The sequence below is a fragment of the Ursus arctos genome, unplaced genomic scaffold, assembly GCF_023065955.2.
Source record: "Ursus arctos isolate Adak ecotype North America unplaced genomic scaffold, UrsArc2.0 scaffold_14, whole genome shotgun sequence".
Lineage (NCBI taxonomy): Eukaryota > Metazoa > Chordata > Mammalia > Carnivora > Ursidae > Ursus > Ursus arctos.
In genome coordinates, this window is record NW_026622808.1 from 69,532,595 (window position 1) to 69,548,618 (window position 16,024).

General features: G+C 61.2%; 1 protein-coding gene across 4 annotated transcripts in view; it reads right to left on the bottom strand.

Moving 5' to 3' along the window:
- Positions 1–9,203: 9,203 nt before the first annotated feature.
- EEFSEC (eukaryotic elongation factor, selenocysteine-tRNA specific) overlaps positions 9,204–16,024 on the bottom strand; it is a 250,880-nt gene continuing 244,059 nt past the window's right edge. For 3 of the 4 annotated variants that reach the window (XM_026501487.4, XM_057311977.1, XM_048226556.2), the window contains exon 7: positions 9,204–10,636. In XM_026501487.4, coding sequence (XP_026357272.2) covers positions 10,446–10,636 — 191 coding nt within the window. In that variant the 3' untranslated portion in view covers positions 9,204–10,445. The remainder of the gene's footprint in view (positions 10,637–16,024) is intronic. The other variant, XM_026501488.4, reaches the window with a different exon arrangement.

The following is a 16,024-nucleotide window of genomic DNA, read 5'->3' on the forward strand; positions in this document are numbered from 1 at the left end:
CAGGGAAGAGGCTGTGGGGAGTTAAAGAGGGGGCATAGGGGACGAGGTGGGGGGCCTCCGCCCCACTTTCTGCAGGGCAGCAGTGCTGAGAAGGGGAGCAGCCCTGATGGGCAGCGGATGGCCCCGGGTGTCCGTGCTCTGGCTCCCTAGCTCTGGGGGAGCAACTCCTCAGGAGAAGCTCCCCACTTTCAGAGCCCATCTGCCAGCAGGGTGATTCATGAGGACACAACTTTATTGGTACCTGCCCTTCCCTCACTCCCTCCCTCTCCTGCTGGTGTTTCCTGGGACCATCCCCACATGACCCACCGCTGAAGGTCAAGGTTGCATAGGCCAGGCCAGTAAAGACAGCAGTGACGGAACCAGCTCCGTTTCCGGGGATGTGCTTCATGGCAGGGCCCCACGGGGATTTGACATGGAGTAACCCGTCCGATCCCCGGCAGCCACGAATGCACGAGGGTGGGGCACTCGGCATGCGAGCTAGGGGCTGCACCAGGTGCTGGGGATGGGGGTGAACAAACGCACAGAAACTTCTGTCTCTGGAGCTCATGTTCAGGCGGGTGACGCTGACAACAAGTGAGGTAAGTAAGCAAGCTACTTGGCGTGTTAGAAGGTGCTAACCGTTAGGGGGACACTAAAGAAGGGATGGGGAGTCTGGGGTGACCCTTACACAGGTACCCAGACAGGGCCTCGCTGAGCAGGCTGACTGGTGTCAGAGGGAACAGCAGGTGCAAAGGCCCCGAGGCGGGACACCAGTGGAGCTGGAGCAGTGGGTGTGGGGAGGGTAATGTGACAAGAGGTCCTGGACGTCACAGGGCAGGCGTGTAGGCTTTACCCTGAGGGAGGTGGGGACCCTGGGAGGGTTTTCCACAGGGGAAAGTCTGACGACAGGTGTGAACAGCAGTCCTCTGGCTGTCCTCTGGCTGGTGGGAAAGCAGACCACCGGAGCGAGGGCAGAACACGGGACCAGTGAGAGGTGCTGGCGTCTGTCCAAGGTGAGGAGGGACTGACTCTGGGTAGGTGCTGAGGCGGACTCCATGGGACCTGCCAAGGAGGGCGTGAGACAGAGGGGCCACTATTGCTATCACAGCTTTCGGATGGGAACATGGGCACTGGATGTAACTCAAGGTCATGGTTAATAAGTGGCAAAAATTGGTATTTTTATATGAAATCTGCCATTTTAAAATGCTGGCAGTAAAAATTTAAAAAATGTAAGGGCCACGTGGAACAGACAAGAGCCCGCCCCCAGCCATGGCAGCAGTCGCTCCCATGGCGAGCCAGGTCTCAGGGGGCGCAGCAGGGGCGCAGCCGTGGGAACCCATCCAGATCCAGGGTGTGATTTGTGCTGCACCCTGCTGGGGTGCTGAGGGAGGCGGTGCACGTGGCTGCTAGGGCGTCCCCGGCCAGGGGGTAACTGCGTGTGTGTGGAGGGAAGGGGTGGGGGTACACCCAGGCAGCACAGCTGGGAGGAGAAGCAAACCGCCCAAAGCCCCACAGCTGAGATGCGAGTATCGGCCACGGGGCAAGACGCCTGGACAGGCCGGGACTGGGACCCACAGGTACGCATGGGCATACATGGGCTCCTGTATGTCTGCAACTGGTCCCGAGAACCAGGGCATGTCGCACACTGGCGAGAGACTGCCGACTGACCCCGCCCATGTGCACTTTATGAGTTATGAACAGAAATCCACTGCAACAGGCTTCAGCATCAGAGAGAATTTATTGCGTCACATAACGAGAGGATAGGCTTCAGGCATAGCTGGATCCCGGTGATGTGCCCAGCCCCTGCCACCCCCACATTTTGGAGGTGTGGAGGAACCCTGCCTGGGGTCCTGGAACCAGTGAGACCTGGGCTTCTGTGCCTGTGACCTGCTGAGGAACCGTCCCCTCCCTGAGTCTCCTCCCCCACACCTGTGAAGTAGGACCAGCCAGACTGCACAGCGAACCAGGACGGCAAGATGCAGGAGTTGTCCTGGGAGGCAATGGCACCATCTGGGAAGGACATGGGCTCCGGACCCCTTCAGACCTGGTGTCAAGTCCCCATCCCCCACTGACTCCCAGGGGACCTTGTGCAGGTCCTCGAAACCAAAGAGCCCCGCCCCGCCAGAGCCAGAAGGGGAGCTGGTTGTGAGGCTGCAGGTCGCCGGTGGCTGGCAGAGTTCACTCCTGTGGCTGGTGCTTGGCTCCCCAACGGTCTGACTAAACTCCCACCTGAGCACCCCTGAGCCAGGCCTCGGCCTCCAACGGCCCAACCCCCTCCCCCCTGGCTGTTTCACCCTGGACATGTCACTTGGCCTTTTCTGGGCCTCAGTCACCTAGGAGAAATGAGGGTGAGGATTTGCAGCTTGTAGGGAGTCACAGGAGAAAGCGCGTGGGCCACGCCCACCCCACTGTGTAACAGCCCCAGCTTCCCAGAATCCTCCCTTCTTGGCTGGATCGTCGCTCTTTTAGGGGCAAGCTGTGCCTGGAAGAACGAGCAGGAGAGGAGCGTGGTGGGAGGGGAGCTCCAGGCAGGCGTGCAGCATGAGCGAAGGGGCAGCAATGGGAAGAGGCTGTCGTGCTAGGGAGCCCCGAGAAGCTTGTTTGGGGCTGTCTGGGGCTGTCTAAGGCTGCAGTGGGCCTGGTGAGCGGGCAGAGGAGGCGGGGGCAGGGCGGGGCGACTGGCCTGGCAGGAGGTCCTGCAAGGTGACCTCAGGCCTGGCTCTCCCTCTCCAGGTCAGGGTCCCCTGGCTACACCGTGAACAGCAGCGGCCCGGATGCCTTAGTGAGGGCTGCTGGCTGGAAGGGCGGCTGGGGGGCCCTGTCCAGAACCAGCAGCCTCAGTATTTCCACCCGAGATGTGGGCACCCCCAGGACTGGGCCTCTTTCCACTACCTTCCGGCCACCGGGAGATGCTTGTCTGCTTTATCGGTGGCTCCCCGTGACTCTGACAACTGTCTCTCCTTATCAGCAGCCCACGCGGCTGTCCATGGGGTGACGGGCGCCCCACTGGCCATTGTGTCCACGCCCAGACACCCAGTTCCCAGGGAACTGCACTGGGACTAGCCATGCACTGGGACCCAGACTGGGCTGGGAGTTGGTAGCGTCCATGTCCCCCACAGGGTTCCTGGTGCTGGGCGGCTGAGGCAGAGGACCAAAGCCTCCCCCTGCCTCAGTTTCCCCTTTGTGAAGGAAGTCCAGGAAGCAGGGGTCCCCAGAGTGGTTCCTTGCCTTCCAGCCCATTCCTGAGCCAGGGGGCAGCAGTGCCAGGGGGCTGGGACGCCACCCTCTGAGCTCCGGCCTCCTGTTTCAGCACCACTGTCCTTTGAGCCTCTTCCTCCCACTCTGGCCATTGGCAGCCATCCGTGAGGGGAACCCTGAAACGCCAAGAGAGGAGGGGCTGGTTTGATGCCCCTGCAGGGAGACAGACAGAGCATGAGTAGACCTGACACCAGCCCCGTCGGGCAGAAGGAGCCCTGAGGGCAAAGGCCTGGAGAAGAGGGAGACCCTCAGGGGAGACAGAGCAAGGGACACTGGCCGGCCTCGATGAGCTTGGACTCAGCCCAGGGGAGGCTCTGAAGCCAGGTTGCTGGGAGGACCCCGAGGGCCTGGGCGGTGGCGGGGGTGCACTTCGCTGCGCCCTGCCTAATACCGAGAACTAGCGAGATGTGGCCGATCGGCGGCTATCACCTGCCCCATTGTCTGGCTCCACATCTGATGAGGGGGTGAATTGCTTCATCTCACAGCACACCCCTTACACAACAGGCCTGCCTGACGCCCACCCACGCCCACCTGCCCCCAGAGGTGTTTGGCTTGCTTCCGTAGGAGCCCTGCCTGCAGCCCCTCCGGCCGCCCCCCGCCCCCGCACCGATCTGGTTTTCCTCCTCCCTCTCCAGCTGCTCCTCTGCCTTCTTTCTGGGTCCCCCACCACGGCCTGAGCCTTAGCTGCACCCCCACCCAAGGGCCGTGGAGGCCAGACTCAGGGGTCCACACTGAGCTCATCAAGGGGTTGGGCCCAAACCCGGCCCTGCTGCTGGGTTCCCCTCTTGGTGGGCCCACAGAGGCTGGCCAGGCGTCCTGGGTTCCCTCCCTCCCAGCTCGCTCCTCGCCCAAGCAGTGCCAAGGCCAGCAGGGGACTTCACCCGATCATTCCCACCTGCCTCCTCCTCCCATCTCTATGAGCCCCCCCTCCCCTCCCCTGGCCCCGGATGGCACCCTTTCCTGGCCAGTGACCTCATGGGTCCTCCCCCTGGACGCAGGTCTTCCCCACAGGGATCTGAGCAGGTCCCTTGGGATACTGGTGGAGGAGGAGGGGCAGGCAGGCGTGGGTGCGGTTAGTGGTCGTAGGATGAGAGTCTAGGCGCAGCGTAAGGAACTGGCGTGGGAGATCCCGCTTGGGAAGTGACCTGGGAAGACACGGGATGGGTCCGGTCTGGCTTTTGTGGCCTGGCCTGGACTCTGGCTCTGGAACCCTTGGGAAATTCGGGCTTCCAAGGCCTCCCCCTGGAGCTCTGGGGCAAGGCCTGGCTCTCATGCCCCACCTGGCCTGCCTCCCACCTGCCTTTCTATTTCCAAGCCAGGAGCCCCTCAGGGCGCTCTCAGCCTTGGAGGGAACTTAAGAGGTGGGGTGAGGAGGGGGCCCTCAGAGGCTGCAGGGTGAGGGGGGCAGACACTGGGGTGGACAATGCAGGGAGAAAGGATTTGAGGAGAGGGTGAACCGAACTCCGCGGGTGCCCTTTGCAGGGACTGGTCCACCTATCTGCCCCTCCAGCCTGCCCCACCTCAACGGGCTGCCCGGCAGCGTCTGTACTGGCCACGGCTCAGGGCCCGGCCCGGGCCTCAAGGTGTGGCAGGTGGGAGAAGTGAACTGGGCCGAAGAGAGAGGGATGTGGAGACCCCGAGACAAGCGGTGCTGGAGGGAGCGAAGGAAGACGCCCGCGGGGAGGCAGGGGGTGTGTGTGCCGTGCAGAAGCCATGGCTTGCACCAACCCAGCCACCTTCCATAGCTCGGGGGGGCTCCGTGGGCCCGGGAAGGCTGATAGGACCCAACCTGGGGAGGGAGTGGAGGCTGTGCAGGTCAGGGGAGCAGAGGCTTGGCCCCCGCAGAATAGGGTGGCAGTTAGCCCTGTCTGGGGGTGATTGTGCTGGAAGCCTGGAGGCTCAGGGCTGAGTCTGCGGGGTGTCCCTCGAGGGGCTAGGCAGGTGGCTGAACCTGGCCTCTTACCCCAGCCTCCCAGGTCAGCCTGGGTTCCAAGCTGGCCTTTATCTGGAGCCCCAGCTGTGGCCACGGGAAGTGGCCGTTTCTCTCTGCTGTGCTGTCTCCCCACCAGGCCCGGTGATGGTGATAACATGGGAGGGCGTGGAGGGGATTGAGCAATACCTCGTGGTGGGGCACACGAGGAGGCTCCGGGGCGCGTGACCTCTGACCTGCTGGCTCGGCTGGTGGTGGGGCGCAGGGCAGCCTGTCCTGCCTGATGGCTGCGTTGCACACGGGTGTCTACTGAGGCGGGGGGGGGGGGGGCGGTCACAGGCCACATCACGTGGGCTCCAGGCTGCCCCTACCGCATCACAACCAGGGAGCACTGGGCTGTGACTCCAGGGCCTGGCACAGGAGGTGCTCAATAAATGGGAATGACCAACTTTGGGCCTCTTTCCAAATCTATCCCTGTTCCCAGTTTCCATCCCCCTACGCTGAATCCCCAAACCTTCCCCGAAGCCCTCTCCTTCCTCCCAGGGCTCAGCCTGCACTGCCTCCTCCCCTGCACCTTGGCCAACTGACAACCAAAACTAATCCTGGGAGCCTTTCTCCAACCCTGTGGTCTCTGCCCCTCTTGGGTGAGGGGCCCTGATCTCCAGGCCCTGGACATTCAGAACTGGCATGAAGTTGGGGCCGATCTGACGCACTCTCCCTGCTTACGCCCTTCAAGATGACTGGCACAGGCTTCCCGGCCTCTGGCCCCACCCGGCCTGCCTCCACAGCGGCCTCCTTTACTTCCCCTGTGCCCCCACTGACTCTCAGCAAGGCAATGGGGCTTGGACAGACAGAGCAGCAGCGTTGGGGTCAGCTGCTCCCCGCACAAAGCACTCCCCACCCCACCGTCCCCTAGCTGCCGGTGCTGGCTCCCCGCAATCAAGCCCGGGTGCTGGCTCAGCTCGGCTAATTAATGGCACTATTCCGTTATCAGCCAAGTGCTAATTCCTCTTTTTAATCAGGGAGCCTGTGTGGAGGCTCCTGGAGGCCTGGCAGGGGCTGGGGCAGCCTGGGAGCCATGACCTCATCCCTCTGCACGCAGGCCCTATCCAGTGCTGTCCTCCAGCCCTTACTCCTGCCCTCTGCTGGATGGCACCCCTCCTCCTGGCGAACTCCTACTCTCTCTTCAAGACCTTGCCCCGGTGGTCCCTTCGCGAGCGGCCCCTTCTCACCTGTCACGGCCACGGAGGATGACACGGCTAACCCAGGAGCTGCGAGGCTGTGAGCAGGACTGGCCTTGGTCTCCAGAAGGGGAGCTGGAAATGCTAACGCCCAGGTAAAGGCAGAGGAGGAGGGGAAGGCCCAAGGCCGGAATCAGCCCGAGGGCGAGCTGGCACTGAGAGGGTCCTGGCTCAACTTGAGGGGGGTTCTGGGTCCACAGAAGGGGGGCAATGAGCCCCCTTCCCATCCCACCAGGTCCTGGGGACCAGGCCCCACCGACTTGCAAGTCCCTGTGGCCCAAGGGACACACTGGCCCCGGACGCACGCGTCACCACCCTGTGCACACTGGACCCGATACCCTCTTCTTCACCCCACTTCCATACACACACATACCGGAGAGCCACAGCCTGACAGACTGCCCTCCCTGAGCACACACGGACATACACACACACCCAAGACACCAAGATCCACGCACACACTCGGCTGTCGACAGCCACAGATACCCGGAACACAGACCCACGCCCTGACACACGCGCACACACGCATGGGCAGGGCAGGAGGCCTGGGAGAACAGAAGCTGCCCCTTCTCCTGCCCTGGGCCCCCAAGGGCTTCCCGTTTACGAGACTTTATCTATCAAAAATATATTAACCCAGAAGCCTGTTTCCATCAGAGTCTCGATTCCAGGGACATTTCCAGATAAGCCTTATCTCATTGCTGGTGCATTAGCCCCGCTGGTCGGGGGCCTGCCAATCACGGCCGCCCCTCCTGCCCCAGGCGTGGGAGGACGCCTGCCCATGACTTCATTCTATATGGGCAGACGGGCTGCTGGGGGAGGGGTTGGGTGGGGCACCGCTGCCCCTTGTCCCCCACCCCATCTCTCTGCCTAAAGTAGGGCCCCGGAAGGCACCTCTTTCCAAGGACACACGCGAGGCCTTGAAGCACGGGCCGTGGGGATCAAGTCCCAGCTCTATCTGAGCCAATGGCTATGGTCAGCTGAGCCCCAGGCCCCGCCACCTCCCACACCTACAGCTCAGGTGATGCTTCCCAGACCACCCCTACCTAGGGGCGGAAGCACGGCTTCAGCGAGTTTATGTGTGCGAGGATGGCTGCGGGGGGCTTGCACTCTTCTATGGCACCTAGGACTGGCTGGGCAGCCAGGGGAAGGGGGACACTGCCTGTGGGGATGGCCCTGGACGCGGGGCCCTGCCCCTGCCCACCCCCCTTGGCTGTGCTTCTCTTTCAAAGGCTGTGCCCTGGCCCAACCCGGCTAATGGGCGCTCGGGTTTCTTCTGATGCCAGGCCTGATAAGAGGCCTCTCCCCGAGCAGGCTGCCGGCCTGCACTCTCTGGGGGGGCCTGAGGATTTTGGGAGTCACACACTGGGCGGTTCCTCCTCTTCTCTCTGCCTCAGTGTCCTTCACCTGAGTCTGCCTCCTCTCCTAGGCTTTGAGGGGTGCTGTCTGCAGGCGAGGTGGGAGGCAGGGAGAAAGGTGGGTGGGCACTGTCACAGAGGTCCTAGAGAAATGGCCAGGTCGGAGCAGAGCTGGGCCCTGGGGCTGCCTGCACCACTTCTGAGGGGTTCATGGGCCCCTCACCTCCCAGAGGTGAGACCATGTCTGGTGGTTCTGCTTCCAGGGCTGCAGGTGCTACGACGGGCAGCAGGGTACCCAGCACCCGAACAACCCCACGAAGCAGCTGCTTTTGTTCTCATTTTATACATGGGGGCACTAAGGCATAGGGATCAGGGGACTTGCCCAAGATCACACAAGCAGAGGGGCCAGGCTGAAGCAGGCAGTGGGTCGAGTTCGCCCTGTCTCCCCTCCCCCATGGATCTGCCCCCAGACCTAGTTCCTGCTTAGTACCCCTCTGTGTCTGCTCGGGGGTTGGGAGTGGGGTCTCTGCTGGATCACATGACCCCTCACTTGGCCACAGGAGCAGTGATGTGCCCAAGAGTAGGGCAGGGCCCTGCCCCTGAGCCCAGGGCTACTCTCCATCTCTACTTGCAGGGACCCCCAGAATGGGCCCAGAGGGAGGGGTCAGCCTCACATCCCTTGGTCAGGGAGGACTCGGCCTGGCTGGGGGTCCCCAGCAGCTCTGGCCTCAGTTCTCCACACATATGCTGATGCTGGAGGGAGTTTCATCTGAGGTGCCAGGCCTGGGGAGACCCCAGCTCCTCCCAGCTGTGTCCACTCTAAAGGGTTGACAGCCACGAGAGGTGGCCAGCCTGGGACCTCTGCCCTGAAGCTCTCACGGGAAGACTGAGCTCTCTGCCTCCCTGGCCTGGAGTGGCTTCAGCCACGTGGCACCACAGGGGTGGGGGCTAAACAAGAGGGGGCCTGGAGCCTGGTCTGCAGAGGGGTGAGGGCCAGGCAAGAAGTGCCACTGCTGATACCGGAGGCGTCCCCTCAGGCTCCGGCAGTGAGGCTCCAAGGAGCCAAGGGACAGTGGGCTCGAAGCATCTTGCTCTCCCTGCACCCACCCCCCTCCCAGTTCATTCCCAGCCCAGGGGGAAGTGGGGGCCAGGCCTGGACTCTCCCTGCCTACCCAGCCCCCCGCTGTCACTCCGGACTGCCGTGCCTGGCCCGGCCTAATGTCGGGGTCCTGTGAGGGCAGGTGAGGGCATGCTGGCCAGCTGCCACCACACGCACCCTTCGAGCACAAAGGACCATGCCGTGCTGCTGGTGGGTTTCACGCTGCCTGTGGTCCAGGCCCCGCACACAGGATAGCACGTTTCACACGCCTCTCCCTTTCTCCTCTCTTGTCTCCAGGGCGGAAAAACTCTCCAAGTCACTGGATTGCCACTGCCCTGTTAATATTTTTTTTTTTAAAGATTTTATTTATTTGACACAGAGAGAAAGAGAGTACAAGCAGGGGGAGGGGCAGAGGCAGAGGGAGAAGCAGACTTCCCGCTGAGCAGGGAGCCGGATGGGAGCTCGATCCCTGGATCCCAATATCATGACCTGAGCCGAAAGCAGATGCTTCACCGACTAAGCCACCCCGGCGTCCCTCCATTAATATTTTCGATGCCACTTCTGCAAATGAAAGCATAACACACCAGAACGAAAGGGCAGCCTCTGCGTCTGTTTGGAGGCCAAGTAAAGGAGCACTGGAACATCTGTACATCCTACAAATGTTAAAAGCTTTGATTTCCCCTCATTCAGTTGGTTTCTTGATCGCGCCCTTTTCTGAGTACCCCAGCTCAGGCTGCGGGCTGGGGCGGCCTGTGGGGCAGGGGCAGAGGAGCAAGGGGAGGGCTGCCTGGGCTTTGGAGGGTCCCCGGCCCACAGTGTGCTCTGCGCTGGGCTCTGTCACCTGCCCTCACCTCCACACCTTGGGGAGTATGGGCCCCAAACTTGAGGGCAGAGGCCTAGAGACTCCTGGTGCGGAGCTGGGGGAGCAATCCCTCCAGCCTGCCTCTGCCCTGATGCCTTGGCCAGGCACCTTGCAGCTCCCCAGCACTCCACGGATGCCCTTTCCGGCTGAGCCCTCTCTGGACTTGGCTGTCCAGAGACCCCCCCCCCCCATGTCCCTCAAGGTCCAGGAGACCCCAGGGGCCACCTGGCCTGGCCTGACACCCTGTGGACTCCTCAGCCCACTCCCACTGGGCTCTGAGGTCGGGTCCCTCGAGCTCTTCTCTGGGTGGGAACCCTGCTGAACCCCTTGAGATTGCCCTTGGGAAGAGGCATGAGGGGCCCTCCTGGTGAAATCACAGAGACCAGCAGAGTGGGCAGACATCACGGGACGTTTATTTGCAGCTGTCAAGTGCCGGGCCACCTGGGGCAGGGCGTGGACAGGCCTTCTCACGGCTGCTGGCGGGGCAGCCTGGGGAACACTGGCCCCCAGTCGGTGGGGAGGCGCCGGGATAGACCCTCCGGGCCCCAGCCCTGGTGCCACTGCCGCCACAGCCCCTCAGACTTGTCACCGGGCCTTAGCACCGGGCCTGGGGCCTGTGTCTACAGGGTCGTGGGGACGGACATACTAAAGGAGGTCGAGGCACATCTGGTCGGACACTCGGCGTTGCAGCCCAGCCTGGGGCCTGGGCAAGGTCACTGAACACTCAGGGGGACTGGACCATGCGCTTGTGGGTGTCAAAGACGTAACGCTTGAAAGACAGGCTGAGGGCCACATGCTGCGCAGGCTCGGGCCGTTCGGCCCCCTCTTCCGGCTTGGCTGCTTCCCCTCGGCCAGCCCGGCCCCGCTTCTTGAGGGTGGGCGTCAGGATCTTCTTGGACTCGGGGCTGAGGCCACCTGCAAGGCACAGTGGGACAGCCTGTTACTCCGCCACTCCCTAGCCTGCCGCTTACCACCCCGGACAGGCAGCCACTCGTCCTGGCCCGTCTCCGAGTCTCCTTCCCCCAACTCAGTGGCACCCTCGCACTCTCCGAGGCCGAGCTAGGACTCCAGTGCTACCTGGCCTCACCCCCTTCTGCCTCCTTCCCCAGACAACGGGCCCCTGAGGCCTAGGGTCCACTCTGCCACCTAAATCCCTACATTCCACCCCCTCCCCCACTGTGCTAGTCCATGTCATGGGCCTGTCCAGCTTGGAGCTCAGCAGGGCTCCCCACCTCCGTCTCCCAGTCCCCTGCTCACCCATCCACTCTGCACTCAGGCTTCTGTATGGATCAGCCCCACACTTGGTGGCCATGTCCTCCTGCTGTAAATGGTCCTGTTGTTTCCCAGAACACTCATGCTAAAACACATACACTGCAACTTGTCAGACTTGTTACCGGGACTTAGCACCGGGCCTGGGGTGAGGGGTTCTTGATTTTGAGGCTCCCTGGGCTCGGTGTTCTCCCACTGCCCCTGGATCCACTCTCTGCTCCTCTGTGTGCCTGGGAGACAGCATATGGGCTCCTGTGCCCTCTGGCTTCTGGTTGGGTTCAGCCAATGGGAGCCCCAGCAGATGAGAGGGTGGGAGAAGAGAGCAGCCGGGATGTTGATTCCTGTTCCCTAAGGCCGGAACTCCTGTTGGGGATCCTTCTCCCTGGGCTGTCCCTCTACCCCCATGCAGGGGAGAGAGCGGCCCCCACTGGTTTCCATCACATCTTACTGGCTCCTTTAAACAACTGCCCTCTGTTCACTCCCGCCACTATGTACAGTGTATAGACTTCATATTCACCCTCTCCAGACAAATGATTGAGTGGAAATCAGTTTCCTGCTAACACCCTAAGGCCAACCCCAACTCTTCTAGCCCCTTCACCCACTGCTTTTGTGCATTCCCTGCCACCTTGAGGAACATGTGACCATTCCTGGGCTCCCTGCAGTCACACTTATGAGCCTTTGCATAGGCTGTTCCCTCTGCCTGGAATGCCCTTCCCTGTCTTGCCAATGGAAGAAGTCTTGCTCATCTTTGAGCACTAGGCTGCGACCTTTGAACACCAGGCCTTCTCTGGGGCTTGTCTTTATGAGGAAACTGCCTGGTAGCAGCACGGTGCAGCATCTTTGTGGGCCGCTGGCCAGGGTGAGCGCTCGGCTGCTTTGAGCATAGGCAGGGAGGCTCCGGCTCCCCCAAGGCTGTGGCCAGGCCTCAGACCAGCTCTGTACAAGCAGAGCACTCTGGAACAGGCTGCTCACAGCCCTGCTGAGGGAACCTGGCTGGAGCAAGCGGGAAGGGCTGTGGCAGGGGTGAGTGGAGGGGGTGCCATGAGACTTGCATGGGGCAAGGAGGCCCAGTGGGCGGCAGCTCCGGGAGCGACTACTGAGAGAACTGGGTACACAGCCTTCATTCCTGGCAAAGGGCAAGTGAGGTGGAGCCCAGCCCACACTGTGCTTGCCAAGAGGGGTCCTGGCAGGACTGTGTCCTCCCACTTCCTTCTAATATGCACAGAGGGGCTGTATTGGCCAGTGGACCAAGAGGTTGAGTCCAAAACTGGCAGGAAGTTGGGCGTAGGCACCAGGCAGAGGGCTCCCTTCCCTGCATGCCCTGCTGCACCCTGATCTGTCTGCCAACACCTGAAGCGCATCTTCCTTTGCCCCAATATTGGCTGGGTGTTAGCGGTCTCCCTGAGAAGCCAGATGTGACGCTCTGGTGTCAAGCTTCAGTGCCAGGAGGACCTTCGCTCATCATGTCTCAACCAGGTGGGGGGCCCGGGACAGCACGGGTGTGTGGATTATTCTGCTTAGACCAAGCACTCATGCATGTTTGCTGAAGCAACCCCTTCATCTTACAGATGAGAAAATGGAGCCCCAAGGAGGGCACGGACTCACTCCAGGCCCCACGGTGAGTTAGGAAGAGTGAGGGTTTGAACTCCGGGCTTGCACCTGTTGGCAAATGCAGGTTATTGCTCCCCAGCCCATCACTTGGTGGGGTCTGCCTTTGGCGGACTCCTGAAAATGGTCCTGCAGGGGAATAGAGGCCTTGAGAGTATCCTGGATGTTTAGCAAGGTGACCAGCAGGCTGCTTTAAGGGACACTGGAGAGTCTGCCAGGGATAGCTCTGCCTCCTCTAAGAAGGACTCAGTCTCCCTTCCACAGGCAGAGGTGAGACTGCTGGCCTCTTGAAGCCTGCACCCCGCAGGAAGGCCGGGACTCGCGGCTGATGTGAATGGGGCTCTGTACCTGTGGACCTGTACCAAGGGGAGCTGTGCTCTGGCCGGGCAGCAGAGTGTCTGATCACAGGCCCGACACCCAGCCGGTCAGCACACCTCTGGGATGGGGCGTGGGAATGGCCCCAGGCCAGGCCCCCAGGCTAGCGCCAGGCCTGCAGGTATCTGCCTCCCCGAATTCGAGCCCCAGCCTTCCTTCTGCAAACAGAGAAGGTGGCTGGCACCAGACCCTGACAAATGGCACGGGCAGCCTGTCTCCCTCCGGTGCCAGGAGGTCTGACGGCTGAAGAAGCGCGGGGCTCCCCGGCGTCTACGCCGGGCCGGGGAGACAGGCGTGGCCCAATCGGCGGCCCATCTCGCCTGCACTGGCTCTCATTACACACAGTGCATACCTCACACTGCCCAAAGCAGGCAGACCCAGAAAATCTCTTGGGCACTGGTGAATACTTGGCCATTTAATTGTTCAAGATGGTCAGGCTCATTTTCCTGCTCCATTTGGGGGTGGCCTGGACACAATACCCAAAAAGCCTCACCAACAGGTGAAGCTGTTGATTTGGAGCAAATGTCCCTAGGAGCCGCTCTGTTTTACGCTGGCCTTTCTCCCCCTTGGCCAGATAGCCAATGGAGGGAAGTGAAGGGCAGCTCAGGATGTCAGGGGTTGAAGCTGCTGCCCACGCCGAGCTTCTCCCAACCTGGCCCTGCATCTTCCTCCGGAAAACATTCACACAGTGCTCCAGGACTGAAGACAATGGTGGTGACCACACAGGCCAGGGCCTGGCCCCCCTGGACTTTATGAGTCTGAGAAGGGGCAGAGAGGAAACAAGCCAGCAAGATAATCCAGATAGCCACCAAGGCGATCAAGGAAGCAAAACTGCTGTGTCACCAGGAGGGGAGGGCGGCCAGGTCGTACGTGCCCAGGGCAGGAAGAGCTCTGAACGGGGGCCAGGTGACAGGGACTGGGTGCACGGAGACCCTGGGCAAGGGTCTGCAGGCAAAGGGAGTCTGAGTGCCAAGTCCTGGGGTGGGGGGGAATGAGCGTGATGCTCAAGACGGACGAGGATGTGTGGCTGCATGCTGGTGGGGCTGCAGGGAGACCACAGCTTACCACGTCCGTATACTGCACCCTGTGTGCCAGGCTCTTCGGGCGCCCAAACGAGGGAGGGTCCCAGAGACCTTGGGGGGCTCAGAGTGGTGAGGGAGGTGGCCAAATGCCAACTGTCCACCTGCCTGGCGTCCACCAGGGCTCCTGACACTTTGTGTGGGCCCCGGGGACACAGAGGCAAGCAGGACCTTCCTGCTCTCGCAGAGCTGCCATCCTCTCTTAGGGACCTCCCTCTGAAGCACCCCCTGGTAGGCCACATAGGTCGGGCAGCTATGTCACCCCTCCTGGGATGGCCCCTGACATGGGGAGCATGCTTGGAGCTCCTGGCTTTTGCTCCTGCCACGAGACCTGGCCCATATTGCATCTGAACCGTTCGTTCCCCTCACCCCAACACACCAGGTGCATTCCCACCTTGGGGCCCTGGCATTTGCTGGTTCCTCCGCTGGAAGATCCACCCCAGGAGTTCCACTGGCTCCCAGGTCTACCTCCTAATCGCTGTGCAAATGTCACCTCCCGGTGAGACCTTCCTGACCACTTTCACCCCGGCTGCCCCGACCCCTCCTACCCAGCTCTAGTTTTTCCAATAGCTATTATCACCTTCCGACATACTGCTGTGAGTTCCTCATTCTGATGTCTGTCCTTTGCCCCTGCTAAAATACAAGGTCTACCATGGCAGGGATTTTGTCTCTGCGCACGGCTCAAAGAACACTAGCAAGGAATAAGCACCGGCTACGAAGCTCCCGCAATGATCACCGCGTGGACCCAGCAGCCCATTCTACGCATTCGGTCCTAATAAGGAACCCGAGATTTGTACGCACAGATGTCCCCAGGCGCGCAGGCACTTAACCCTCACAGCACAGTGTGGCAGACACTGAGGCCCAGGTCAGTAACTGGCCCCAGGTCACACAGATCTGGAGAGGCGGAGCTGGGCTCAGTAAGGCGACCTGGTGCCAAGGTCTGGGCATGTGGCCTGTGAAGTTACAGGGGTGCTGAGACCCTCAGGAGGGCAGTCAGGATAGGAGTGGCGTGCGTGCGCTGTGGCAAAATATTCTGGGAGATGAAGTGACACCTGAGAAGAGTTTAAAGTTACACAGAGACAAATTTACCAGTTAATTGGAAAAAACCCCCACAGGAATAGAAATTGTTGGAAGAGTTCTGCTCTAACTTGCAGGAAGAAAAGACTAGACTAGACCATCCACTAGGCTGTCAGAGATCAGGAGTGAGTTACAGGCAACACTTTCTTCTTCCATCTGCTTTCCTCTGCCCCTTCCTTCCTTCCTTCCTTCCTTCCTTCCTTCCTTCCTTCCTTCTCTTTCTTTCTTTCTTTCTTTCTTTCTTTCTTTCTTTCTTTCTTTCCTCTTTTTTTCTTTCTCTCTCTCTCTTTCTTTTTTAAGGTTTTATTTATTTGAGAGAGAGAGCGCACGAGCGCGGGAGCAGGAGCCAGGGGAGGAGCAGAGGGAGAAGTAGCCTTCACTAGCGAGATGTGGGGCTTGATCCCAGGACCCTGACATCATGATCTGAGTTGAGGCAGATGCTTAACCGACTGAGCCCCCCAGGCGCCCCTCTGCTCCCCAAGGTTTCTCCTGTGAGCTTGGGTGCTCACGGGGCCGTCTACCAGGACTACCAGCATGACCTCCTGCATCCAGGCCTGAGCCCAGAGGAAGCAGAGTGCTGCCCAGTGCAGTCTGGGTGCTGAATGCATGGGCACACGGGAAGGCAGTGGGGAGGGTCAGAGGGCTCCAGGGGGGTGGGCAGGGGAGGAAGGGGAGGGTGGGGAGGGGCTGTCACCCCGGGCCGGGTCTGCCTCCACGCCCTGGTTAAGGCTCTCAGAGCTGCCGTGGGCCAGGAAGCGCACTGCCGTCTCCAGGCCAGTGGGGTCATCTCTGCAGCAATCCGGCTCTGCCTGCTGAAGGGTGGGCTGAGCACAACCTCAGGCCATGTTCATGGCTCCTCCATGGCTGCTAGCAGTTCTTGGTTTCTGACGCTGCT